This window comes from Sparus aurata, chromosome 19 (genome assembly GCF_900880675.1).
Source record: "Sparus aurata chromosome 19, fSpaAur1.1, whole genome shotgun sequence".
Classification (NCBI taxonomy): Eukaryota; Metazoa; Chordata; class Actinopteri; order Spariformes; family Sparidae; genus Sparus; species Sparus aurata.
The window spans coordinates 19,124,786-19,151,891 of NC_044205.1; the positions used below are offsets into that span (position 1 = coordinate 19,124,786).

Consider the following 27,106-nt stretch of genomic DNA (forward strand, 5'->3'; position numbering starts at 1 on the left):
TAATACGATAAACAATGAGTTGCGAGATGGAGAGATAGACGCTTAAAAATAACCCTTGTGGCTCCTTGTGCTCTGGACTTTTTGAGACCAAGATGGGGGCATTGTGTTTGAGTGTGTGTGTGGGTGGCAGACCGGAAGCTGGTTGGTGCGTCTGGGTTTTATTTTAGTGTCGTCTTGGGTGCTGAGCAGTCATCATTGTGGTGTTTATTCACGGCTGTTCCCAGAAGGCAGTTTTGGATGTTCTGCTGGTGAGGTTGTACTAATTATCCTTTGTCCAAGCAGATTCCAGAGACTGTAGCTGCAAACTACCAGCAGGGCTCCAGACTAACCGTTTGCACTGGTTGCACGGGGGCCCCTGACTTTTTCATTTCGGTGGACCCCAATAAAGCATTTAAACTTAACTCCCCAACACATTCCGTAAACGATCGTTAACAGGAATAAAAGTGCAAAGCATGCTTTTGTTTAACCAATGAAAATGGGTAGTAGCACCTGACAGGTTTGTGGCTGCGTGTGCGGCCAAAATAATCGCACTCTGGAGCTCTGATAAGCATTTTCAATATTGATAATTGTCAGACATAACAGTTGATAGTACCCTGGAACACAAGCTTAGAAGTAATTATCCAAGAAAAACAATAAAACATTTTTTGATTTTTTTTTTGAGTTCAGAGTTTGGAAATAGTCACCCCAAAATAGTTTGTGTTTTTGATCTGCTGGCTTGATCTGGCATGTGAGCATTGTTGCGCCGTCAAACTACCAGCTACTAGGGATGAAAATGTTTTAACAATCGATCGTGTTGTAGAATGTAGAGTAATTGTGACAAATGAGCAATACAATTTCACAGAGCCTGAAGTGGCATGTTCAAGTAGTTTCCTTTTTCCAACCAACAGTCCAAAAGTCAAAGAAGTCATTATCATTGAGGAAAAATGAAAGCAGCATTTAAGAAGCTGGAACCTGCAACTGTTGGACATACCTGCTTGAAAAATGACTGGAACGATGAATTATCAACATAAATGCCAATTAATTTTCTCTCGAATTAGCTAATCGTTGCAGGTTTTACAGTTGCCAACAATATCGCCATAGAGTTTTGTTTCCTTTCTTATTTATATGTCTATGTCTTTGGCCGTTTCATGGCTTTATTGACAGGGTAGCTTGAGAGATGACAGGAAATGGGATGAGAGAGATTTCTCATAACATAGTTGGAAGGAGTGCCACCCTTTGGACAAATTTTACATTTTAAACTCCCCGATACTGATGTAAAAATAGGAAGATTTATATATTTTAATGTGGAGTTTGTGACATCCTAGACTTTGTTTGTTGATTTGTGTCTTCAACATTGGACCACAAGCATGTCTCTGTATCCCTCTATTGTCTCGTGTATTCTTGGCAAATAACTAACAATTATCCTCAATGCCAAAATTACCACTGGATAATTAAACAATCAACTATAATAATTTTTCATTAGTGTATTCTTATTTTTGCAGCAGTGGACATGGTTAATGATGGTAACTGCTGCTCTCATCTGTTGATTCTAGAAATACACCAATAGTGGTGAAGTTATATCGCCTTCTATCAACGTCCTATATTACAAACAATATTACAGATTGTTTTATGATTTGTATTTGCCACTGCAAGTTTTTGTTTTGGCTGCAAGTAGAAATTTGGGGATTTCGTTTTTCTTGGAGACTGTCACAACGGGTTTAACAACAATAAATTAGAGCTACAACAGTTGGTTGTAACATTTATGAGTCAATAGATAGAAAATGATTATTGTAGTAATCTAATTGTTTAAGCAAAACTATTAATCATTGACTGTTTGCAGACTCTTCAATATGCTTTACCGCTTTTCTGTGTTCTTTGTGTATTGTCGTAAACAAAACATTTTGTGGTTTTGGACTGTTGTTCAGACTCTTAGAAACCATGAAGGTAATTATTCAGTATTTTCCCATAACCAGCTGATTAATTACCTCCACTAAACAAGTTATTTTTTTTTACCCATATCTGTTTGTTGGTTGGTTGGTTTGTCAGCAGGATTACACAAAAACTATTGAACGGATTTCCATAAAACTTGGATTGAGGATGGGAATCAGCCCAGAAATAGGCCCCATTAACTTTTGCTGCTGATCCAGACAAAAAAAGGGACAGATTCAGGATTTTTTTCTCACTGTCTTTACATTTAATCTTTCATTTCTGAGGGAACAATGTATGGATGTTGATGAAAAAATGAGGCATCTTTAGTTGGCTTGTATCCATGAATGAGAGCTGTTGGGCCTTGGCGCAGGTATGCGCTCCACTGAGCACCAGTCTTGTTGATCATGGAAACAATAGTTGTTTGCTTAGTCTTTAAAAACTAAAATGATTTTAAAATAGGCATATCAATCGGATTTTCTCCTTCTTTCTGCAGACAAAAAAAAAAAAAGTCCAATATATCCGTGATTTCATCTCTAATTTGTTCGACTCAAACTGCAGCCTAATAATTTAAAGTCCCCAGAAACCAAAAAAGAGCAAAAACAATAACTCAACCAGCAGCGGCAGCAGCAGTGAACAGCAAATCTGACATTTGCTTGAATGAAAATGTCAGAGGTTATTTATCTAAGACTCCTGCTTTCCCTCATTTTCTCTTTTATAAGTTAAAATTAGCAGCGGCAGGCACTTGTTATTCCCCCGTGGGGCATGTATTGTCTCCCTCTCTACCCCACAGATGGCACTTTGCGTCATTGGGTTTGCTTTCCTAAACCGCAGAGAGGCATAGCAGCGAAACAAGGGAAACCCTCACTGCATTGGCATTCCTTTGAGCATGCCTCTCACACCACATCACATGGGCTGGAGCAGAAAAATGTTGACTTTTCACAGTCATTCTATTCAAGCATGGCTGGGCCTGACCTAATAGGCAGCGGCCCTTTATATTTTTGACTTTATATAAGAGCCTTTTCAGTCGCAGCATTTTAAGATGGAGACACTTTAGAAAGTTTGATGGTATCCTGTATTCGGAAAGAAAAAAACCTGAATTAGGACTTTTATTCCAAACCACTGCATATTATACTGAGAGTCATCGCCTTAAGTCGTCATAGAGTGATTTTGAGATTGCAAAAGATCCCGTAACTGCTGCCAGGAAAGGAATTAGCATTCCAGCAATTCTTTTACAAGCTCAAGAGTTTATTTATGTCAAATTATATGACTTAACATCACTCCAATCACATGCTGGATGTCTCATATTGTAAGAAACTCATCTGAAAGGAGATTTTGCATACTACTGAAGCAGTAGAGGGAGAAAATGGACTGCAAAAGCCAAAAAAGGCAGTGAAAATTGTGTATTACAACCTGAAGCTGATGGAAAAAATGCTGTTTTTAAAAACAAAACAAAAAATTTCAGAAATCAGTGTCATGTTGGTACACAGTCGGCCCAAATCCTCATTATTTTCAGTCAGACGCTCGTTCATTGACCCGCTCCTACAACAGAGACAGCTAAATGAAGACCAAGCCAGCAGCTACACTGTGGCTGCAATTAACCTACCGATTTTCTTTGCAAATCAGCTGAGTAGTTGCCTTGTCTGTAAATTATCAGGATGCCTGTCACAGTTTCACAAAAACTAAAGTGGCCACCTCACATGTCTTATTTTGTCAGACTGACAATCTAGAATGTTAACACATTCTGTTTACTGTCATGTAAGACATAGAAAGGCAGCAAACCAATCATCAATAAAAAATTTGAACTTATATATTAATATATTATATATACATTTCTGAGCAAAGAGACCCTTAAATCCTACACATTGGACCTTTAAGTTCATCAGAAGTATTGATACTTCCATCCTTTTTAATACCACGTGTTTAAAACAACACAATCTTTGATGATTGTCACGAAGTACTTTTTTTCTTTTTGCCGTGGTATTTAAAGAGGAATTGAATATATTTTGTACTAGCATTGTGTCTGATACATTCATAATTACAATATTCGAAGTAAAAGGTTTTCGCTTACTGCCAAATATGTGTATATAAGCCCAGGAAAGAAGTAGAAAAATAAATGGTAATTTCATATCCAACAAAAATACGACATCGTGTAAAAATCCTTGTTGTCTCCACAAGAACAGGAGAAAACCATAGTGACCCAGAAGGCAGCGCAAAGGAAATGCATTTAGCATGCTTGAAGACACACACAATGAATAACTCTGTAAGTAAACAACAAGACCATGTTTGTTTTATAATAAAACACCCATGGGGTACTTTTAAAGACCGTGAGTTCGATTTTATGATTCACAAAAGTGTTTTTGTTTCTCCTTGGCTCATAAATGACAGTATGTGATAAATGTCCACTATTTGTGAACTGTCATAGCTTCAAGTTGTTTGTCTGAAAAGCACCTGAGGCTACATCCTGAACGACATGTTGTCATGTGAGGCTTCAGCCTCGTCACATGTAGCATCCTGTCTACCAACAGATAGTCAGCTGTAATGATGTCTGCACAGATAACGGATCATTTTAAATTTTGTTTCCACACTTCTTTGGTAAGTCAGCCTCAGAGGATCAGCTTGTTCTTGATCTGTAAACTTGTAAGTCCTATTAAACCACGCAGTTTAATTTTGTTTTCCACAGCTCTTGCGTTTCGCCTGTTGGGGAATGTATTCTGTCATACTTCATTAACACTGAATGCATTTGTGGGTACCATGTGCCTGTCTGTTAGTCGAGTGTTGAGTATTTGAAAGCTGCTAAAAATGGCTGTATTGTTGGATAAAACTGGAATTACTCCTAGATTCTACAAAAAGATATTTTGAATCATCCAATCTTGTTTGATTTGGCTCCACATTTTGGGCCGTTTTTAGATCTCCCTGACAAAAAATGAGGCAAAAACTATGAATAATTCACCAGGTCGAGACAAGTTTTTATCATACTTGGCTTTACATAACAAAACTGAGTGCTGGCTATTTAAGGCTCCAGTCTGCAACATGTGCAGCTGAGGAGCACAGCTGTGTCAGATTCAATTATTAATGAAGTTATGGCTTTTTATTCATTCATTTGTCCCCTGTGTCACCAAACCCAGTGAATCATATGGTGTGAGAGAATGGGAGCATTTCCTGTCCCTTGGCACCGTTACTCACATGACATCTTGTTCCAGTTAAAGTGCACTGTAAAAAAAAAAAAATTTCAACTGGTCATTTTGCAGATTCTCAAACATATATTTGACATAACATAGTAGTATAACAGTGACACTAGTGCCATGATGCTTAATTTTCTTTTTTTCAGTCTTTTGACCCCTTTGACCTGTTGTTAGCCAGTCAACAGTAAAAAAGTATCACCGACATATTCATGTATGGAATTGTTTCAAACTGTTGCTTGAAGTTCAGATTCCAGCACCCATTTATTGGTATAAAATGCTCGCTATAGTGTATAAGACTGAAAAAAACCTCACAACTTATGTAGCTCCTCTAATATAATTCTTTTCCCCGAAGCATTCATGTCATCAATGGAGCTATTATACAGGGGTCAAGTGACACTTATTGACCACCCAGTTGAAAGTGGAGGAAAGGGGAAAATTAAAAGAGGGAAAAGATAAAGGAAGATGAAATGTTTAGCAGCTTTCACGAGTTAGCAAAGGATTAGCAGCTAATGCAAAAGGATAGTGTTGGCTAAAGGACTTTATTTAGCCAGAGTGAGCCCTGCTAGGTTGTCTACTGTTGTGCATAGTTTAACACTTCATTCATGTCTCGTCTCATTAGTTAGCTCATTATTTCAGAATGGTTACCTCCGTTAAATAGTTTTAGCTGCATAGCGTTAGTGTAAATTTAGACTAAATCTACTGTCTTTATTGTGTTGTTTTGGTTGCTAGTGATTTGCTAGTTAGTGGTTATCTCACAAGTGAAACCGGGTACAAACAAACAGTAGCTACTTTTGTAATTCTTTTTGCACTGTATTGTGTGTGCCATTTTTACCATTATTATTATTAACATCTCTGTCTACAAAAGTGGAATTAGCTGTATCAGATTATGGATAAGCAACACCCAAAAAGCTAAAAGACAAAACTTACTGAATAACTCCACTGGTGAACCAACTACAACCAGTAGATTTGGGTCAAAAGTCTTGAATATTCACTGGTTTTAGTGTTGAATTTATTTTGATGTAACTACCACCACTTTGACATTTTCTGTTTATTTTCAACATGTGAGTGATGCAGCATTGTATTGAAGTCTGCACAATCTGATGTGCATCGCAGTTTAAATTTTATGACAGTAAATGTGGGTGGTTTAGGGAAGGCATGTAAACCAAAGTGGGAAATTACCACCCATCATCACAAAGTATCTTCAGTAATGGACTGAACATCACTGATTGATTATACGTTGAATAAAAGAGCATCCAAGGAGGGATAATGTTTCTTTAAATCTCCTTCCATAAATGCTAACAAACCTTCAGGCCATTTTCTGATTTGTTCTGTCTCCCACAGCGGGAGGTGCGACTCTGTTGTGTTGCTTGTTTGTCGGCTTGTTTGCCGTCTGTGGCTGAAATCTGATAATCGGTCTTTGGGCCACAGCTGTTGGCCTACCTTCCTGCCACAGCTGCACTGCGTATATCATCAAGGGCTATTAGCCGGCAGCGGATTAACCTCAGGCCAGACTCGGCCCTGACACTCTGATCCCCCCGCTCTTCCCCAGATCCCCAGGAAGAGTGGGTCAGTGTTCACATCTGTCTGCAGCCTTCCTCACACGGATAGATGGTGTTAAAGTCTCCCTCCATCGACAGCCATTTTAATCTCCGATGTAGAAATTCACTGCAGCTACCAAGTGTGGTACTTTTACAGAACATTTTTGGAATGCCAAAAATCTTTTAATATCACCAGCATCAACTATTCCTCTGATAATTTAGGTCTCTTTTAAAATGAACAGGTATGTTGTTTCTTCTACAAAATAGAAAAACAGGCATGCTTCCATGTAGATATTGATCCTTGTCAAAAGCAATTGTATGTAACAATTGAGTTAACTATGCTAGCAGTGTGCCTTTAGCGATGGCAATGTCCATCTGTTGGTTGGTAGGTTTGACCGCCCAAAGACAAACAAAAGCAGCAAATCCTTACATTTAAGGAGCTGGAACCAGCAGATGTTGGACATTTTTGCTTGAAAAGTGACTGAGATATTTGATTTATTATCAAAATAGTTGTTGTTGTAGTAGTAGTAGTAGTAGTAGTAGTCGTAGTAGTAGTAGTTATTTATTATTCTTTCAATCAACCATTTGATTAGTTGAATAATCGTTGCTGCTCTGCTGCTGCTACGATTAAATACTATTTTAAAGCTCCATGAATCACATGCAAATGTTGTTCCAATGTCATATTGTTAATGCCAAGAAAACAGTGAAAATAGTGAGACATAGTGTTTGTAGTTTTTGCCTGTTATTCAACTGCAACAAAACACCCACAGACGATCTTCATGTGCGTCTGTTCATCTGTTCTTTTTCTATGATTGATATCAGCGCAGTGGTTACATTGTTGTCCTTAAGGACTGGCCTGTAGAACCGGGAGACCATGTTGTCCTGTGTTGGCCGGCTGTCTTGTTGTGGCCTGCGGGGTAAACAGTGCGTCTCTGTCTCTGAGCTTTAATGGTGTTTGGCCCTGGACTGTATCTGTGTGTGTGAGTGTGCACCACAGCTAAACCATTAATGCAGCTTCTCAATGTCAAATTTCAATACTACCTTTACCGGAACAGCCAAGTGCCTGCTGAGGTCATTCAAGCCTCGAAGAAAAAAGCATTGACGGTCCTTCAAGATGAGATGTTTATATCTTTTAACGGCATTTAGTGCCAGTGAAAGGCGTTCTATCACCTCCTTTTCTCTACCTCAAGACGGCAGCCATCAAACTCGCTCTACTCACCACAAGCCCTTTATACACAGCGTCTCCACATTATCTCCGGAGCGGTGGTTCGCCAATTCTCCGCCGATTGGAATTCACACAGAGCGAAGCATCTCCACCTTCACGTCTGTAATTCACACAGAAAGCCGGCACTGGGGCTCCTAAAGAGGCGTGACGGTACATGTCATGTTGATGACGTCGGTGTCTCCCCAGGTGTTCCCCCTGTTAATCCAAACCTGCGGACAGTTTATAATCATATGGATGCTTTTATAATGTGTAGTGATTGAGATCCTGACCCACCAAACATCCTGGAAAGTGACCTAGTTAAGTTTTTCGCGCTAAATTACATAATTATACATAATCACCATCAGTAAACAGGACGCTGTCTGACTCCCTCACTCGCGGGGACGGAGGCTGTTTTCTGGGGGAAAGTTCCCTGAAGTCTTGGTCCGGAGAGCTGACGGTCGCAGTGATTTATTTTCATCACAAACACTTGGTGAGTTAAAGTTTTTTGACGGTGACAGACGCTGTTTTTTGAGCAGAAATATGAGGAAGAGTCGGGAGGACGGGCGGGAGGACAGACGCTTCTCCACGTACAGCTGTGGTATTTGTTTTCCTCATATAAGTTGCCAAAGACAGTTACAGTTACTACCTTACTTTTGTTTGGTCCTGTTAAGTTGCTTTGTGGGGCATTTCTCTGTATTATGTTGAGTGAAGGACCTGTGCAGTTATCAGACTGCACGACTGACACGCCCTCGTTCCGCGCCTCCGGATTATCCATTCACACTGGGACGGCTCACAAATAATGCGGCCCTGATACTACCTCCAGAGGCGGATCAGTGCCGGAGCAAAATTTCCCCCCTCTACGCATCTGAAACTTTCATACAGAGGAGGTTGCGGAGAATTGGCGCAGGATCCCCGCATGCAAACGGCAGTGTGAAAGAGGCTACTGTTTGAATGTTGTCAAAGGGGGAAGTCTGTGTGGAAATGTGCATTAAAGGATAAGTTCACCCAGAAATTACAATCCGGTCATTATCTACTCATCCTCATAGGGATGTATGGTGCAATTTTTGGATTTTTTCCTGTTGTCCCCCCCCCCCCTATTTAAAACAAGTCCCCATCTGCCTCTGCTGTTTATGAAAACGCTGCAGTGCTGTTCTGCTTTGGGGCTCCAGAAATATTGTGTGGAGTACAAAACTTCACCCCACTTTCCATCTGCATGAGGCTAGATAATGACTGAGTTTTTATTTTTGGTTGAACTCATCCTTTAACAGTGGTTAAAGCTTTTGTAGGGTGAAACAGAAGGCATATTTCTGTTCTTAAGTATGTCCAGTTGCTCAAATCTCTGAACATCCAAATGGCCCGTGGGAGTAGATACACCTGTGGTTTTGGAATAGCCGCTCTCTCACCCAGCAGAGTCCCATAAAGTGTGAAATTCGAGACTCGTCTGCAGAAAAACTTCAAGGAATGCTCTAAAGCGCTCTGCAGAGCCTGCGCCTGTGACTTTGGCCAAGGACTCATGACCGAGCCGTGTGCAGGAACGTTACTCAGAGAAATAACTTTAACATCTGATTGTGTATGTTTATCAAGGGAGCACATTCCTTGGCGGTGTGCCCTGAAGATTTACAACACGGGCAGCTGGTTTGTAGGAAGCAGAGCTGGCAGGCTTATCAGCTGATCAATGATAAGTGAAAGATTACAGATAAAAACTTGGAGTAGTTTATTTTAGTTTTCTTTGATCACCCCTACACAGCGCTGGTTTGTTACACAAGTCTTGGTCTTCTGCCAGCTCTTCTGGTGTCGTATTTCTCCTTTGCAGTGTTCAAATGGTCATTACTCAAACACTTAATGTTTAATGTTGACATAATGAGCCAGATTTTCTCCCATTGAAACACACAAAAACACGTTTGACAACACTTGAAAACACTTCAAAAAGCCGTAAGTACCCAAGGTGACACATTGAAATACCAAACCCAAAGATAATAACTTTGATTTCATTAAAGACTAACTAGGTTTGAAAAAAATGGCAATTTTAAATTGTGATTGATCTTGAAGGCACCACAATCTAATCATAATGTTATAAATATTACATTTTGAATATTACATTTAAAATGATCTGTTTTGTAAACTGCTATTAGTGAGCTAAACAATGAATCTTAAAGAAGTAACTATAAAGCATAATAATATATACACATTTTAGCATCTACAATTCCAGGACAACTCATCCACTGAGGAAAGTTATTTTGTATGATCAAAACAACTGCTAATTGGAAATCATGTTGAGATTCTTTTTTTTTTTTTATGGCAAGAATGAACTTTCAGTCTCAGCCAAGATCAGGAATGCTTTGTGAATCTTGCATAAGACAAACATGTAAGTTGGGTTTCTTATCTCGAGCACCATCGTTGATTGGTTTGTTCAGGTGGAGGAGTTTCACATTTTTGAGGTTTGTGGCTGAACAAACCTTCTTCTGGTTTTCTTGTTGAACTGAAAGTCAAAAGACAGAAAACAGTGAATGAAGCAGTGTTTCCAAAAAACGCCTTCTTGTCTTTTCCTGTTTGATTTTAGGTGTCGTGATAAAATGTTTTTGTCAGAAAATTGTCAAAGAAAAGAGATATTCCAAACTTGATCACGGCGATTGATCATCCTTCTACCATACTTGTACATGCGTTCATCTTTATTTAGTTATGAATTATGCCAATCATTTTGGTTTGGAAAAGCCCTCTACATCAAATCTAAGAACAAGTAGACAGTTAATTGTTTAGTTGTTGAATTGAAAGATGACTAACATTTATTCAGGTGACAGAATGATCCTTCTCAGCCATTTTTACAAGCAAAAATGCCAAATGTTTCCTTGTACTAACCTCTCAATAGGGAGGATTTGCTGCACTTATTGTCTTGTCTCATAGACAACTGAATATCTTTGGGTTTTTGACCGTTCATCCAACAAAACAAGTAAGTTAAAGGCATCACTTCAGGCATTATTCACTGTTTTCTGTCATTTTAGAATCCAAACAAGAATTGATTGCAGCCCTATTTATCATTATTTGGCATCTCACACCATAATCAATAGAGAAGTTTGTCTATAACAAAGTCATTGCCCTGAACAGACGGTGGGTTATTTCCAGTTTTGTGGTTTATACTTGTCAGGAAACAAACACGCTCTTCGCTCTGCTGCTGTTTGCTTTTTCACTCACATCAGAGAAGAAAGAAAGAGGATGCTAGCTGTCATATTTTAATCATCAGCTGTGGGTTTCTGCCACTGTTCTCCTATTGAAGGCTGTTAATGGCAGTGTCTCTGAATAATCTTAGCAGCTGCTTCACATGAATAATGACTTTCCTGACTGATAAACACAATACAGATAAAGGTTTGCTGCTTGTCTGATGGTAGGTGAGTCTAATGCAGCAGTGTGTGGGTGTGATTGTGAAAACATGCACATTGCTCTCGAAACAAGCGGTGGGCTGTGAGAGAGAGTGAGCATCGCTGAGGGAAGCCGCCAAATGATGTGTGAATGTAACACCGCAGCATGCATGGCTTCACTTTTTCGCCGACTGCACGCATGCGTGTCAGTTCCTGTGCTGACTCTCCGGAGATCTGCGGCAAAGAGCCGGCATCCTTGCAGCACAAGTCAGTGTTATTCACTGCGTGGCCTCAACAAACTCACTACAGCAAGCAGCTTGTCTCTCTCACAGAGCGGCGCTCTAATGGCATGAATATATTAGTGAGTCATCTCAGACTTTATTGATTTCTCCTATGACATTAGAAGGTCAAGTATGCAAGCTTATTAGAGCAGAATGACATCCAGCATAAACTGTCGGTGAAGAAGGATGGTCATGTTGCATGTTTTAGCACAAAAGAAACAAATTGTGCCTCCCTGAGGCTTTTAGCAGCTGTTGATTTTATTTCAGTCATTAAACTTTCTCTTGAGATTGTTATCTCATCACATTACTTGTTTTAGCCCATGTTATTCTTGTCAAAGGGTCTTTATTATCATTTGGCGATCCAGCTTAGAGCGTGGACTGTTGAAATGTCATTGTGGTTTGAACGTCCTTGTGCGACATTCAAGTGGTAATGGGAGGTTGCCACAAATGGGAATTGAGAGTTGGCTGCAAAAAGGAAGGAAATGCATTGATGGTGCATGCACTTCTTTGAAAAATCTAATCTGAGAAAAACAAAAAAGGCTGAGCATTACAGGCATTAAATGCAATCATGATCTTTTTGTGAAGTTTTAAGGTGAAATGGACGTATTGTTAAATCATTTCGCCACTTTTTGTTCTTTCAGACTGAAATACGTCAACTGCTAATTGTTGGATTGCAATGAATTCTGGTTCAGACATTCATGGTCCTCTCAAGATGAATTCTGATCACAGATAAAATTGTAATTTGTCCATTTCTTTGTAAAACATTAGCAGGTTAACATTCTCTTTGTGAGCACATTAGCATGCTAATATATGTAGCACAGAGCTACTGACATACCTGTAGATTTGTTGAATTTGTTGTGAGTGAATTATATTTAAGGCTCCCTGAAAAGTAGTAACGTTATCTAGAAACACACAGTGTGCTCTGGAGAATGGTCTGCAGTAATGTGTACGTATGCATCAGGGATTTGGCCCTTTGGAACTGCTCTGTCATTTTCTCATTTGGCGTCTTAACCTTTTAGTTGCAACACCAGTCTGTGACACAAGAAACTGCCCTTCGCAATGTGTGCGGAAGGAGGAAGGTGTAGAACGCTAAATCATTCTCATTGATTGAGAACCCCTGTAGAAAAACACTATTTTGCGAGTGATGAGTTAAAAACCTTGGTCAAGGCTTTTTTTAACCTCTGCCGTCCATTCAGAAAAAGATCCTCATCGAAATTGAACACCATGAAATGGTCTCACTTGTCATCATTTTATTTGCCTTTTCAGATTCACTACATCGGTCATGTGGTCATCCCAATACACCTCTTAACCAAAACCAAAACCACTGGCAGTTGATCACTCTTGCTCTTTCAATACTGTGTGTGTGTGATGTTCATGTGTTTGTGTGTGTGTGTGTGTGAGAAGTAGGCCATCTGACCTCAGCTGCTTTTGGAAATGTTACATCCTCTTAATTTTTCCCATTCCAGTTGGAGAGCTGAAGGCCTCTCCGGCTGCAGGCCCAGAGAAAGGGATGTGCATTTGTTTCCTGCCAATGAAAACGGCTCCCCACCCTTCCTGCTTGAGTCATGCCACATGGACTCAACAGACAGGCAGACAAAATAACTTGACAAGAGTGACAGACTTATCTGATCTATGACTTCTTAATTCGGACAGAAATAGTAGCAAGACTATCTTTGTTACTGTAATACGTGTAAGAATATGCACTTTTCATGTGTATTTGTTGTTAATTGTGTATTTGGGAAACAGAAAGGAAATGAGAATGCAGTTGTAGAGGAAAGCTGCAATAAATTGTTCGGATGACACTTTCTTATGGAAGCCTATTTGACCCAATGTGATGACAACAAAGTCCTCTGAGTCACTATAACGAGACACTTTATTGAAAATAATGACTTAATATCTCTAAATAATTAGTTAGAGTTGCAAAATAATGAGAAACCTTCTCAAACTAAATGACTATCTATCTAATGACTCAATGTCTGAATAAATTAGAGTCTGTGAAGCTAGCTTCTGTTGCTTTGTTGCATATGAGGATATACAGCACATTTAAAGAGCTTATTCATTATTTTGAAATGTCACCATTTTGTGGAACATTTGTCTTAGTCATTACTAAAGATACTAAGTCATTATTTGGACATTATTAAGTCATTATTCTGAGAAGGTTTCCAATTATTTTCTGGTACTCATTCAATATTTCCAGATACTAAGTCATTATTCTGAGATAAGTGACTCAATCTTGGTATCATTATGTTATTTTCTGACACCAATTCATTTTCTCATTTAAATCTACCAAGTGATTATTTTAAGCAGGTTTCCTGTTATTTTGTGTCTGTCATCATACTGACTAACAGGATCTTTTTGTTTTTCATCACATTGATGGAAACGGGACTCCATAATTTCTTATTAAAAATACCAGTGCAGATGTTTTTTAGCCCTTTGTCCTGGCTCTGGGGAAGTCCTTTGATAATTGTGCCCTTTCCTGTTTTCCTCCTCTAGGAAATAATTAGCATATTAGCAATTCCGAGAACTGGGGTGTCACAGTCTCTACTGGGTGAAAAGTAAAATCTGCCACAGTGGCACAGCTGAGTCCCAGTGTGCTGCTGACAAAACAGGGAGCTGGCCAGTTAGTCAGAGCAGCTTCCCACAGTCTGTGAAGAATGTTGAGCCAACACGTTAGATGGCCAGATCGCATCTCCTCTGTAGCCGCACAGCCGTCCGGCAGCGCGATGCCAAATGCCGAGGTGGAATGGACGGGCGAGGTTCAAGGAGCTGGGAAGGATGAGTTCAGGGAGGAAATGAGAAAGACGACTAACGTGCCATGAAAGTTAGAGGGCAGGAATCTCAAGAACAGATCAGCGAATCTAGAAAAACACTTCCCAGCCAGCCAGTCAAGGCGTGTTTATTTCCCAGCTGTCAGCGGAGAGCAGTTGGTGTCATTAGACAGAGTGCTGCCGACCCAGGACAGGACACTGTCAAGCCTGGCCGCTTCCTGCTTCCTGTCAAAGGACGGCTGCAGGGGAAGCGGCAGGGCTGCTGAGGGAGGATAAGGCTTCGGGCAGGAAGCGTGAAGCTGAGACAGCCTCCAGTCAGTCATGCCCAGTCAGTCCAACCAGCAGTGTTCCCCTGAGGCTTTGACCTCATGGGCATGACTGTGTGTGTTGGTGGGGTTGTTTGGAAGCCAGGAAGTCAGTCTCCATTGACCCTTATGGTCACATGGGTCATACTCTGAGGCATTTTGGTCATTTGGGTCGTTATCTTTGTTTTACACAGGACTGCAGACTCCATTTGTCTATAAAGTTGAAAATGTAATGGTATTTACACAAATATATTCCAGTTTAAATGATATAATAGCAGAAAAGTTTTTCCATCCTACTCTGTATCCCAATTCAGTCCACCTTCTACTCTTTGATTGCTGTGGGGTTTTTTTGTGGTATTTGTTGTTGATGAAGTGGTTTGGTTGGTTGCCAGCAGCTCCCCAAGCTGCTAAATCTCATATGATCAAAATGTCCTTCCATTTCTCACTCAGAAAGAGGCAGAAAGCTACTTCTGATCGTAAAGCATAAAAATAATTTATCAAAATACTTGTAGAAAATGAAATTAATCATTAAGTCCTCCCCTAGTCGGAGTTCCCCGAACCAACAAGTTGATAAATGCAGACAATGGCAGCATATTTTTGATCTCATAAGTGAATATTTATCTCAAGAAAAATTATGTTTAAATAGGATGAAAAGCCAGAAATTCGTCTTCTGCCTCCTGATTTTTCACATTAGACTTTTTCTAAACTTAGGAAGGATGCTGAAGGACATTTCTGACCTTGATGCTCACGCTGGTTGCAAAATCTGCTCTCGCTGCGGCACCACGCCTGGCCACCGCCCTTCACCTCCTTTAAGTTGGCCCTTGACCTCGTTGGCTCCGTCTCTGACAGACTTCCACTTAAAAGCCTTCTGACAGGGACATGCTGACTTTCACAGCACAAACAACTCTCCAAGATCAAGATAGATATTTCTCAGTTGAATAACACAAGGCCATAAACGTACGTTATTCTTTGCTCCTTTTTGTCAGCGGCTGTAAATAAATCGTCCGTATGCATCACTTGTTGTTCGGCTGAAGAGACGAGCAGCCGCAGATGTTTTGGCATTGTCACACTTGCTAATCCCCTTGGGTTGAGTGGGAGCTTGTCATTGGTTCCCGGCAGATAAAAACAATCCTTTGACTATATTCAATAGTTGTCGGCCTTTTGGAGAGCAGAGTTTGGATGCATTCTTGCCTGTTGCCAAGGGTTTGCTAAGACTGTGTGCCAAGACAGTGCTAGTTCATTGATTTCTTTTTTTCTTCCTCCCTGAAAAGCTGAGAGATAACAGCTTTGACAAACTGTTTCTCTAAGTTACATTAGTCACACTTACCAATGAAACACTGCTGGCAAATGTGTAGATATGTATTGTTAATCCTGTCAAATATGTTGGTGAGATTTTAGCTAAACGTTCTCAGTCTCGTCTCTAAAACAAACAGCATGAAGCATTTACTAAATCAGATTATGGGCTATGCATGTAATAACCAAAATCTAAATTAAAAAAAGAGCTTAGAAGGTGAACCTGTGAAAGCTTGTTCATATTACAGCTGAATATTTAATTACGAGCACATACAGAGTGGATTATGGGTGACCCCTTGGGGGGCGGTGCCAGCTGCTCTCAACATGAGCGCCACGAAGTCAATCTGCGCGCTCAGCCTCTGTTTCGTGCTCTTCATCCTAATCAGGAAACACCGCACTACAACCTCTGAATAATCACAGATTTGCTTTGGAGGCGCTTAAACTGCAGACGGGCTCGAAACTGAGTGACGAGGGCGGGGTTGGTATGTTGCAGAGAGCCGCTTTGAGAGGAAACACGGCTTGTTAGTAAATGTGCCGGCTGTTATGGGGATCTAATCCGTGACTTTTTCTGTGAAACATGTCATGTCGAACCACTTAGATGGAGTCTGCTTGGCGTCACTGCCATGCGAAAAATGATTAATTACCTTTCAGCTGTCTGTCACAGTGACCCAGAGCGACAGAGTAGTGACTCTTCATATTTTATGAGTCGTCCAAATATATTCACTCTACTATAATAAAAAACATACTTAAAAGGAATTGTTTGTTAATTATGTTTCTGGGTTGGGATTTGAGAGAAGAGTTTCCCCCAAAATGTCCCCTAACGTCAAGATTTTTCCGTGACAGGGGGTTAAGTGGCTATAATGCGCTAAATAGACCTAGCTAGTACGGTGGGTAGCGGTTTTGCTACCTGTCGTTTGTTGTTTATTTTGTTCACTTAACAGAAGATGTTTCTTATTGTCACAACAGAAAACGTCAGGAAGTTGCACCCATAATTCATTAGCTAAGAGGCTAGTAAACACAGTCCATCCTAGTGTAACCATGACCATGGTGTTAGCTTGCCTTGTTGGACGGTTAAGCTATTCACCACAGTGTTTGCACCAAGGCTCCACAAAATGAGTGGCTTTTTTCTGTATTAAGTCACCGAACAGAAGATGTTTCTTATTGTTAAATAGCTTGAATCTGTTAAGCCTAGCGTGTAGCTCACTTCTTTGAACAAATGTATTGTGGTTAAGTTTAAAATTGGCACCAACCCCTAGCCAAATGCTAGCAAATTAGGCAGGTGGCTGATGGATTTACTTCATTCAGCAGCCAAAAAAATGAAATTTTGTACATTGGAATAATTATCAGCTTCCATTAGAGCTTAAAGTAGCTTCCTCGACACTGCTAGGCACTAGTGTGACCAGACAGAATTTTTTTTAGCGGAACTTTAATTTGACTTGATGTAAGCGTCCTGACTGCCAGACAGTACTGACCGGAGTAATGTGCATCCCATAGCGAGGCACCTCACTCATGTTATCAGAGAACCGGGGGCAATGGGATGGGTAACCTCAAGTTTTGAAGCTTTCTCATCATTGAGGTATGTTTTCATGCTGTTTAAATTTTCATTATAGTAATTATCAAGATGATATAAACAGAGACAATATTGAGATAATGGTAGCATGAAATGTTATTGTGGGCACAAGACTGTTCGGGTCACTGTTCCACCAAAAAGACACAGGGCTGGATAATGAGGCAGTGTCTGGAGGTACGGGGCAGCGGAGTCTGTTCCCATGTGCCGGGGGATCAAAGGGCTCGGCCCCTGCAGACAGAGCCCTGCGGCGACAAACTGCTGCTGCCATAATTGGGGAAGAGCCATGTAAACCTGTCCGGGAGAGGCCAAGGATGGCTTAATTATGTAGTGAAATTTAATTAGCCCACTGTTGTGTGTATGTTTGCGTGTGTGTCTTTGCTCTTAACCGGCTGACCTTGATGTAATGGTGTTTTCTGCTGGTGTTCATCATCTATTACGAGCAAACATGGCAGAGTTCGGTTCCACTCCCTCTGGTTTGGATAAGAAATCATTGCACTGTCGGAATGAATTACACCCAAGGCAGGATGACACTTTACAGGATTTAGCGGAGACAGGTAATTCAGGTGTGTGCTTGTGTTGTTTGTGTCCTTTTTTCTGAGCACAAGTTTCCCAATTACCTGAGCTTTCAGTGCAGTAAATTGAATTAAATTAGATGTCACACTGTCAAATGGCGTTCAGTATGACAGGTGATCGTCATATCGCTGCTGAGAAAAGTCTACAGGTTGTTTTGCGCACAGAAGGAGTGAATGCTTGACCTACAGTGCTGCTGTAATTGTAGCTTGACAGAAGGTGATGGGCTGGATACTTATCACCAACATGTATTTAGGCATTGTGATGCAGTATAAAGGTAGGGAAAGTGATGCTGGAGATAGATTATTATTCATTCCCAGATCGTCAAAATCCAATGCTTTGGGTAAGAATCTGGAGCTAAATACTGACCAAAAGAGCTTGTATTTGACAACCTGGGAATAAGACTCAACAACCAACTATCTTTCTCCAGAATAGCCTTCCCTTCCGCCAGTGGTTGAGATTAAAACTTGCTCTTATTTGGTTTAAAGCTAATGGATTGTGAAAAGGCACAACATTCCTGCTGCAGTTTTAGCAATAAAATGGCCTTCAAGGGGAAATGTGTAAGAATTTGAGATGAAATTAGTGTCAATAAACAACTGTTTCAAAGTTATGTCAAGGATGTCTATGAGATTTGAGATATCTACTGGAGTAAGAATGCAGACCAGCTATCTCCTGACCTGAAATCCTCTTTGTTCCAGCGGTCCAAAGCTCCTGTGCTTTCAGTGTAAACACCAACACTCCCTCAGGAATCTGGCTAGCTGCACGGCTAACTTTGAGCTAACAGTGGCTGCAGTCCTGGGTGTATAAACGGAATACAGTTAGCAGCGGTTTGCAGTTACTCTGGTAATATGCTGCCAGAGTAACTGCCCCTTTTCAGTCAAAGAAAACATCCAAATGACTCAAATATTAGTGGTAACTATGGTACATAAATCAAACTTGTTGGGTTTTAAATGGAGTTTACACAATCGCAAAGTTAATGAATGAAGTTATCAGACACAATCTGTTACTCTCTCTTTTTACAACATTCACATTTAAGAGAATAGTCACTCTAAACTTAAAGAGGCATTATTACAGCTTTTAAACCACTTTTTAGTAGTTTATCTCTTCTGTTTCTACTATATTACAATCAAAGCATATGTTTATTGAGAATTGCAATATGGTTTCTTGAAATAAGAATGATTAAAAACAGAATAAGATGCAGAAAATGCGAAAAAGTTAAGAGTAAGGCTGTAAAACTGATACGCATGAACAGTTTGAAATGGGAATGTGCTATGGAGAGAGATTTTAATATACAGTCAGTGAAGTCAATGACAAGAAAACAGAATGAAAATGAAAAGAAACTTTATCTGCAAGACAGGTTGATACAGAAAGTCTATAAAATCTAACAGGCTTTAAAAATTGATTTAAAAGGTATTTAAAGTGTGGCGTGTCTCCCTTGAATGTAATGTACTTGTGTTTAGGTTTAATCCGGCTACAAATCAGCCACGCAGCATGCGAGATGCGCTGAATGTGGTGTAACTTCAGATTCTCTGGCAGCGAGCGAGTCAAGCATTAAGGGCACACGAGGAGTTTTTCTCATGATGTTTACGATGATGAATTTTCCTTGTGTGAAGCTGTTTTTCTGGGTTCAGTTCAAGGGTCACACTGGTTTGGCTTTGTAGGATTTCCTCTAAATTTAGCTATGCATTATGATTAAATAAGTAACCGCTAGTTCCATGATTTACAGCGTCTGTGAATTGTTTTCTATTTGTACTAGTCATTATTTTAACTCTGCGCTGCTTTTGATGTTGAACCGTTGAGTGTTAATCACTGCGAGGAAGTGAGACGGATAACTCACAGTAACAATAGGTCAGTAGCTGAGTTTATTTTTCAAGTGTTTAAATGTTTTATTTTGAGTAGCCATTGTGATAAATAGCCTAAACTCAATAAAATGGATATACTGCCTATTTATGTAGTCTGTTAGAGAGCACGGAGGCTTTGTTCCAGCAGGCAGCAGTGTTGAAATAATGATTTATGCCACATTCAGGTCATGCACTGTATTGTGAGCACTCTGTCTACATTAGCTTTATACAGTATGCATGCTTTGAACTACTGAGCAAATATTCTTACACTTTGAATTCTTCAAGGAAACCTTGAGTCTCTGCTGTCTTTTGATGCGAATGTCTTCGGCATGTTCTGAAAGGATTTCAAGGGGTTTTAAAAGTGTCCTCTCCTACTCTTTTCTCAGGCGTTGGACCAGGATCGAACCTCCCTGCAGAAGGTGAAGAAATCAGTGAAGGCGATCTACAATTCAGGACAAGGTGAGACCGTCTGTTACTGAGGTTATCTTGCCTGAATGCGCTTTAACTTATGAATGGATACGTGTTAAAAAAATATATATAAATCCCCAGAGGAAAGCCCAGGTTTTCTTAAATATCTTTTTTTTTTTTTTTTTTTTTTTAAAGATTTTTTGTGGCATAGACACCTTTATTAGCAGTAGACAGAGAGGAAACATGGGAGAAAGAGGGGGAGGTGACATGCAGCAAAGGACCTCCGGCCGGAATCGAACCAGGGTCGGCTGCGTTTTATGGCATGCGCTCTAACCACTTGACCACCTGCGCGCCGGTTTTCTTAAATATCTTTAAATAAAAAATGTGGTTTGCTGTTTTTGTCTGGAACATTGCCTTTTGCGGGACAGATGGTGTTTCATGTGCGAGTGTGTGTGTGTGTACTCAGGCTGTCCCAGAAACCAACACCTGAGTTTGTTTTGCTCGTTGCTGTGACATGGATCCTCAGTAATTTTCCACAGAATACTTTTGTGAGCGGCCTCCTCCCTGTAAATTGACAGTTTCAGATGTTTGCCCCACAAAAAAAGAGTTTATTTGTTCTCCACAGAAAACACAGTGGACCTTGCTCTCATTGTGAGTCTGTGAATGAGAAACTCCTCAAGTCCATAAGCAACAATAGTTAGTTACTTTGGCAAGATCTAGTTTAAGCGTGACGAACACTGAATGTGATCTAAAAATAGAAATAAGAATGGGATGTTTGTGCATCTTGCAAATGTAATGAATAGCTAGACTCAGGGCTGTAGCCAGGGGTTTAGAAACACAGAGGTCCTTAAGTTCTTATCCTCAAGATCTCAGTTCTGCTCCGTCTGGTGACACCCATGGTAACTGGTGGTAACAGCAAGTGCAGTTTGATGCTGCAGCAAGCTCTTGTTGAGCAGCCTTATCTGTTAGAAATACAACAGAAGGCAGAGTGTTGTCGTCCCTGAAGTCATAGTTCTGGTCAGAGCCGCTCTGACATCTCCGTACTGTATCCTCTGTCTTCAAACTGACTTCCATCACTCTCGGAAGCTGTGTTCAACCCAACCCTTAGCTTTTAAAATCCACTTTAGCTGAGCCCCATCGGCCGTGGTCAACCCCCCTGTGATCTGAGGTCCTGGTCCAGACAAACTCTAGGACCACTGGCTCCACTGCTAACTGAGCTATGAGCTAATAATCTAACGGTAGATAGCTATAGCCAAGAATAGCTAGCAAAGAGCAGCAGTTGTTGGTTATTCTGGTGATATGCTGCTCCCTACGTTTTTGGAGCTACCTTCCAGTTCTGGCCATTTTCTAAATGGTAAGGCTACGTTTTAGATGTTCTTGTTGGAGTAACCTCACTAGAGTACTGATTTTGCAGACAGAACATTTTAAAAACAGAGGACATGACTTCATTATTCTCATAATTGCAGCCGTGTTTGGACTATATTTGAGTTTCTATTATGACAACAAAATGGCCTCTGCAGGAATAAGCTCTGCAGGGTGCTTGTCTCACCTGACCTCCCACTCAGGACTCCTCCTCACATTTGGCAACAGTTTCAAACATCGCTGCCTGTCCAGCTCCTCTCGATCCTTCACCTAACGACAAGGACAGATGGACGCTGCTGTTTGACTGGCGGCTCCCACAGAGTTCAACAGACTTGGACAGCCGCGCTTCTTCGTGTCCTGCTGACATTTGCTTTATATAAAGATGACTTAGTGGAGTCAAAATTTTTTAAACTAGAGTCTCTCTGGAACAAAGCTGATCTAAAGTCACGGGTTAGGGTCACATGTGTCTGTTATTGTGTTGCTGCGCTCTGACGGAGGAACTTTCCAGTGTAGGATCTGTTGATTCTTGCTGCCACATCTGTGTTATTATTAACTTCACCAGGAGATCTTAGAAGATTTACAAACCTGTTTGTTCCAGGGATTTTCCTCCAGTGCTTTTGAGAACAAAGATTAGAGTATCACAGAAATATTCTCTTTATTCTCAGCCCTTTTCCTCGACTAATATTCCTGTTGAAAAATAATATATTACTGTGTTTATAAGTGTCATTTTAGACATCTTTGTTAGAGTTATAGAGCTTACTTCATAATTTAAGAATGCCCACTCATTTTTTGCATCCCTGTAACATAGCATACTCATGATGGACTGATCAGAAGGAAATATCTAAATTGATGTGGCAGAACCTTTAATCTTCCGCCATTTTTTTCTTTTGTCATTTTCAAACCTTTTCTGCACCAACTGAATTTAGAAACTGAATTTCCATAGATACAGTGGTATTCACCAAAAAGATTTGATGACTAAAAACAGTGGAGTTCCCCTTTAACACCTGTTGGATTTTTTGAACGCCGCGAGTCACAGTTGGTTAGCCACTAACGGTAGAAATTTATTTGATAGTAGTTTTCTGTTGCTAGGACTCCACACTGGCATGTTGGAAATAACCTCGACTAGCAATAAATTGGCAGTAAAAAGCCATTAAATTACAAATGGAGGGAGGTGGACGCATTCTGTTTCCCTAATTATAAAAAACAAATGAACAAGTTATATCAACTACTTAGATACTAGTGAAAAGGCAGCCAGATGAAGTCCAAAGCACTTTTTTCAATATCACACCCTTATTTGTGACATAAGAGATTATTGTACTTTTTTGTTTAGAAATAAAGGCCAGAGTCCTTCTGAAGTCAATGTCTAGACACAAGCAGCTTTTTTTTCAAGAGCTTTGCACAAATAAAACTCTCTAGAACTGAAGATTATAAATCTGACAAAAAATTTAAGGGTCCGATGTAAAGGATTGCAGTTCGCAACCAACTGAATTATCCTCATGTCACCCTCATCCACACAAAATCTAAAAAATGCAACAAAAGTCCCTGGAGTTGGAAGAGTTGGTGCTTAGTTTGCCAGTTCTGGGCTACTACAAATTTTGCGGTGCAACATTGCAGACTCGTGTTGTTGACTGTTGTTGACAGTTTTCTGATTTCCAGCCAACGATCATGGATCCCTTATGTGTGTTGATTGCTTTAATCATCCATATGACCTTTGTGACTGTTGTACCTGCAGTATACCCTCATCAGGATGTTGCAGAGACAAGCCACATCATGCTAATCATTAGCCAGAATTCAAGGCAGATAAACTGACCGGTGGTTGCCCTTTCTTCTGTGTTTCCCATCTCAGACCACGTCCAGAATGAAGAGAACTATGCCCAGGCTCTGGACAAATTTGGCAGCAACTTTATCAGCCGGGACAACCCCGACCTGGGAACGGCCTTCGTCAAGTTCTCCTCCCTCACCAAGGAGCTGTCGGCCCTACTGAAGAACCTGGTGAGTCCGACATGTCAACACTCGTATGTCATTTAAATGAATAGTCTGCAAAGCCAAGTGCTCTTGTCCTCACATGGATGAAACGAGGGGAAATTCTCCTGAGAGAGCTTATTTTTCCTGTCTTCACTTCTGTAAGTGGTTTAGGATTTGGGTTTAAGGTTAAGATTAGGATTACATTAGGTTGAGGGTTGATGTTAGGCACGTTGTGGTGAATCCGAGGAGGTTATTGATGAATGTAGTAGTATAAAAAATATATTTGTATGTTCCCACAGGTTGCAGCAGCGATGTTCATCCATTTCTACACTTTTATAAAATGTGCCTACACGGTCAAAGTGGGCATCACCGTCAGACAGTAAACTGACTGCTGCTACACTTTTTTTGTGTGGCCAGCGGAGGCTGTTATCAGCCTGTGGTGGATTTCCCCTGACGTTTTCAGTTGAATAATGTGTCCTGTTTGAATCCACTGTGAGTGATTGTTGTTGGAAGAAGAGCCAGTCCTCGCTCTCTCCCTCTCTTCCTGTGTGGCTGACAGCGAGATTAGACTCCATAAATACACTTGGCAGCACCAGGAACAAGTGTGTGTGTGTGTGTGTGTGTGTGTGTGTGTGTGTGTGTGTGTGTGTGTGTGTCTTAAATCACCCACCTGTCGGCGCTACCTGCACATTGCGGGAAAGCAAAATTATCTCCGCTGTTCCTGTCTTCATCTCACCTCTTTCTCTCTCTACTTATGCCTTTTGCATTCTGAGTGTTTTATTGAGTGAGTTCAATAACCGCACCCCGAGGGCCGCTGGTGTGTGCATGCACTGCAAATGAGAATTGATGAATAGTGCTTGTCCTAGATGTCCTACATGTGTTATCGGCTTGAATGTAAGGATTTTATAGATACATTTGGACAGTTTGCTGACAGTTTTCTGCGATTTTCTCAGTGTTTATTTCCTTTTCGAGAAAGCAAAAGAAACTGTAACAGTTTCAAGGACTTGCTGTTAGAGCACGACGGCAGTCAGCCAGAAGAAGATTGATTCTGACTTTGGCCATATGCAAGATGGGCACTTAAGAAGCACATTAGCACCCATTAAGAGTTGTTTACTTCCCTGACCACTGCTGTATGTCTGTGTGGACTAGGCTTACAACAACAGGGACTTAAATGCTTAGTAGTGTAGTAAATGACCTTGCTGATCCTAATGGTTAGAGCTGCTGAACATAACTTTGAGCTGCTGCTAATTCTTCAATAGGCTAACTTGCACTTGTTCCATAGCTAGCAGCACCTTTGCTATTATGTTAGCACTGTGTTTGTGCATTGCACTTAGGTTTAAGATAAAGGCTGTGAGTTTTAATTATTTTGTAACAGCTCTATACTACTAACACTGAATGGATGTTATGCTATGGATGTGCTTGCTGTTTACGACTATTGGCTATGTGTGTAGTTACAAAAAACCTTGAAGTAGTGTGCATGTTTACAAGACATTGCTGGGAAGTAACATAGTTCTGTTTCTAATAAATAAATGATGTGGTATCGGATTGGTGTAGACTCATAAACTCGATGATACCAATACCAGCATTTTGGCTTTATTGGACCGTTTCTGATACTGGTATTGGTATTGCAACAACTCTAGATAAAAACACATGATGTGTGCTTTTGTAGATTGACTTTCATTATAATGCAGGGACTTGTCCCCGAGTGCAACAAAGTGGATCATTGATGTGTTTTAACACCAGTGATGCTCCGTGGCTCAAAGTGATAAATCATATGAGGCTTGAAATGAAAAGACAATACTTTCATCCATTGTTTCTTAAAGATTTGTTGACAAGAACAAAAATATCTTTATCTGTCTCTGCACTATTACATGATCTGTTAGCCATTTCTCATGACAACAGCCACATTATAACTCTCTGTGTTCTTCCTCCTCCTCCTCTTTTTGTGTTACAGCTCCAGAGCCTCAGCCACAATGTGATCTTCACTCTGGACTCGCTGCTGAAGGGCGATCTGAAAGGCGTGAAAGGGGTAAGATTTACAGTAATACAGTTTCTATTCCCGACGTGTTTTCTCTCTCTCTCTCTCTTTGACTCCCCCCTCGGCCCCGGCTCAGCAGCGGGACAGAGAAAAAAGACGCCTCGTCAGCGCGTCTCTCTGTTAATCTCTCAACTTCTGTGCATGTGCTTGTCGAGCGTAAGCGAGAAGGAGACCAAAGGGACGGGGGAGAGCTCTCTGTTCAAGAGATCGCACTGTAAATCTTGCAGAAGTAAACACTGCCTTTGTGTTGTGCTTGAGGCGAGTGGCGAGTAACACGGCCGTGAACCCTTGATGTTAGGGGTACGGGGAGGGACGTGGTCACCCGCTAGCCGTCTGCGGCGTAAATCATGAACGGAGTGAGGCAGTTGCTGAAACCCTGGTCGCGATCCAGTTCTGCAAATAACTCCCGTCCCCACAGTGACCTCTTTGTAGTTTGCTGATGCTTGTCCTCCTGTGTTTCTGCAGGACATAAAGAAGCCATTCGACAAGGCATGGAAGGACTACGAGGCCAAGTTGTAAGTGGATTATTAAAGTGTGCCGCATATTTACATCATCTAGCTTACAATACTGGTACCGAATAATGGATCAAACACTGTTGATCATGTTCAGCAGTATTGTTCGCACCCTCCAGGAGTTTCGTAGAAGATATTGTAGAACTACTTGCATGATGTAAAAACAGATGGGGCCTGACGGAGACGTGCATCCAGTAACCGTCCTCTTGTCTGTCTCAGTACAAAGATCGAGAAGGAGAAGCGAGAGCACGCCAAGCAGCACGGGATGATCCGGACTGAGATCACCGGGGCTGAAATCGCCGAGGAGATGGAGAAGGAGCGGCGTCTCTTCCAGCTCCAGATGTGCGAGGTTGGTTGCAAAATAAAGCTGTAGGATAACTTTTGGTCACCTTACCAGCCCTAATCAATTATCAGTAGCGGTCAGACAGATCCTGTTTTATTTGATTTGTGTAGTTCTTGGTTTTGGTCTGACAACACTTTCACCATGTCCAACAGCACATCCCCAACCTCCTCATTCCCTTCAGTGAGACAGGGGCAAAAAAAAAAACTGTGTTGTTGGGCAAAAAAACCCTACATAGTATATTGTGTAATATAAGATGGTGGAATGTAACTAAGTTCTGTAATTTACTCAAGTTCCATACTAATGCAATTAACTTGAGTATTTCCATTTTATGCTACTGTATACTTCTACTCCACTACAATCAAGCAGAGGTGGCAGAAAGTTCATACATTCTTTACTCAAGTAGTACAGATACGGTGCTTCAAAATATCTCAAATTGGCTTCATATTGATGGTTTACTACGTTAAAATATTCTAACATATATTTGTTAGTAATTAACACAGAATAATAAAATATCCTATAAAAGTTTTTGGTCAGATTGTGTCTGATCTGTAATTTGAGTAACATTTTTAATAAACCATATTTCTAGACGATGGTTTTTCTACTTTAAGTGCAACATTTGAGCGTTACATCCACCACTGAATCTGACATCGCCCACCTGGAATTGA

General features: G+C 40.7%; 1 protein-coding gene across 7 annotated transcripts in view; it reads left to right on the plus strand.

Moving 5' to 3' along the window:
* asap1b (ArfGAP with SH3 domain, ankyrin repeat and PH domain 1b) overlaps nucleotides 1–27,106 on the plus strand; it is a 62,475-nt gene that overhangs the window by 2,960 nt on the left and 32,409 nt on the right. For all 7 annotated transcript variants that reach the window (XM_030397921.1, XM_030397922.1, XM_030397923.1 and 4 more), the window contains exons 2-6: nucleotides 20,200–20,272; nucleotides 23,430–23,575; nucleotides 25,503–25,577; nucleotides 26,052–26,101; nucleotides 26,318–26,447. In XM_030397921.1, coding sequence (XP_030253781.1) covers nucleotides 20,200–20,272; nucleotides 23,430–23,575; nucleotides 25,503–25,577; nucleotides 26,052–26,101; nucleotides 26,318–26,447 — 474 coding nt within the window. The remainder of the gene's footprint in view (nucleotides 1–20,199; nucleotides 20,273–23,429; nucleotides 23,576–25,502; nucleotides 25,578–26,051; nucleotides 26,102–26,317; nucleotides 26,448–27,106) is intronic.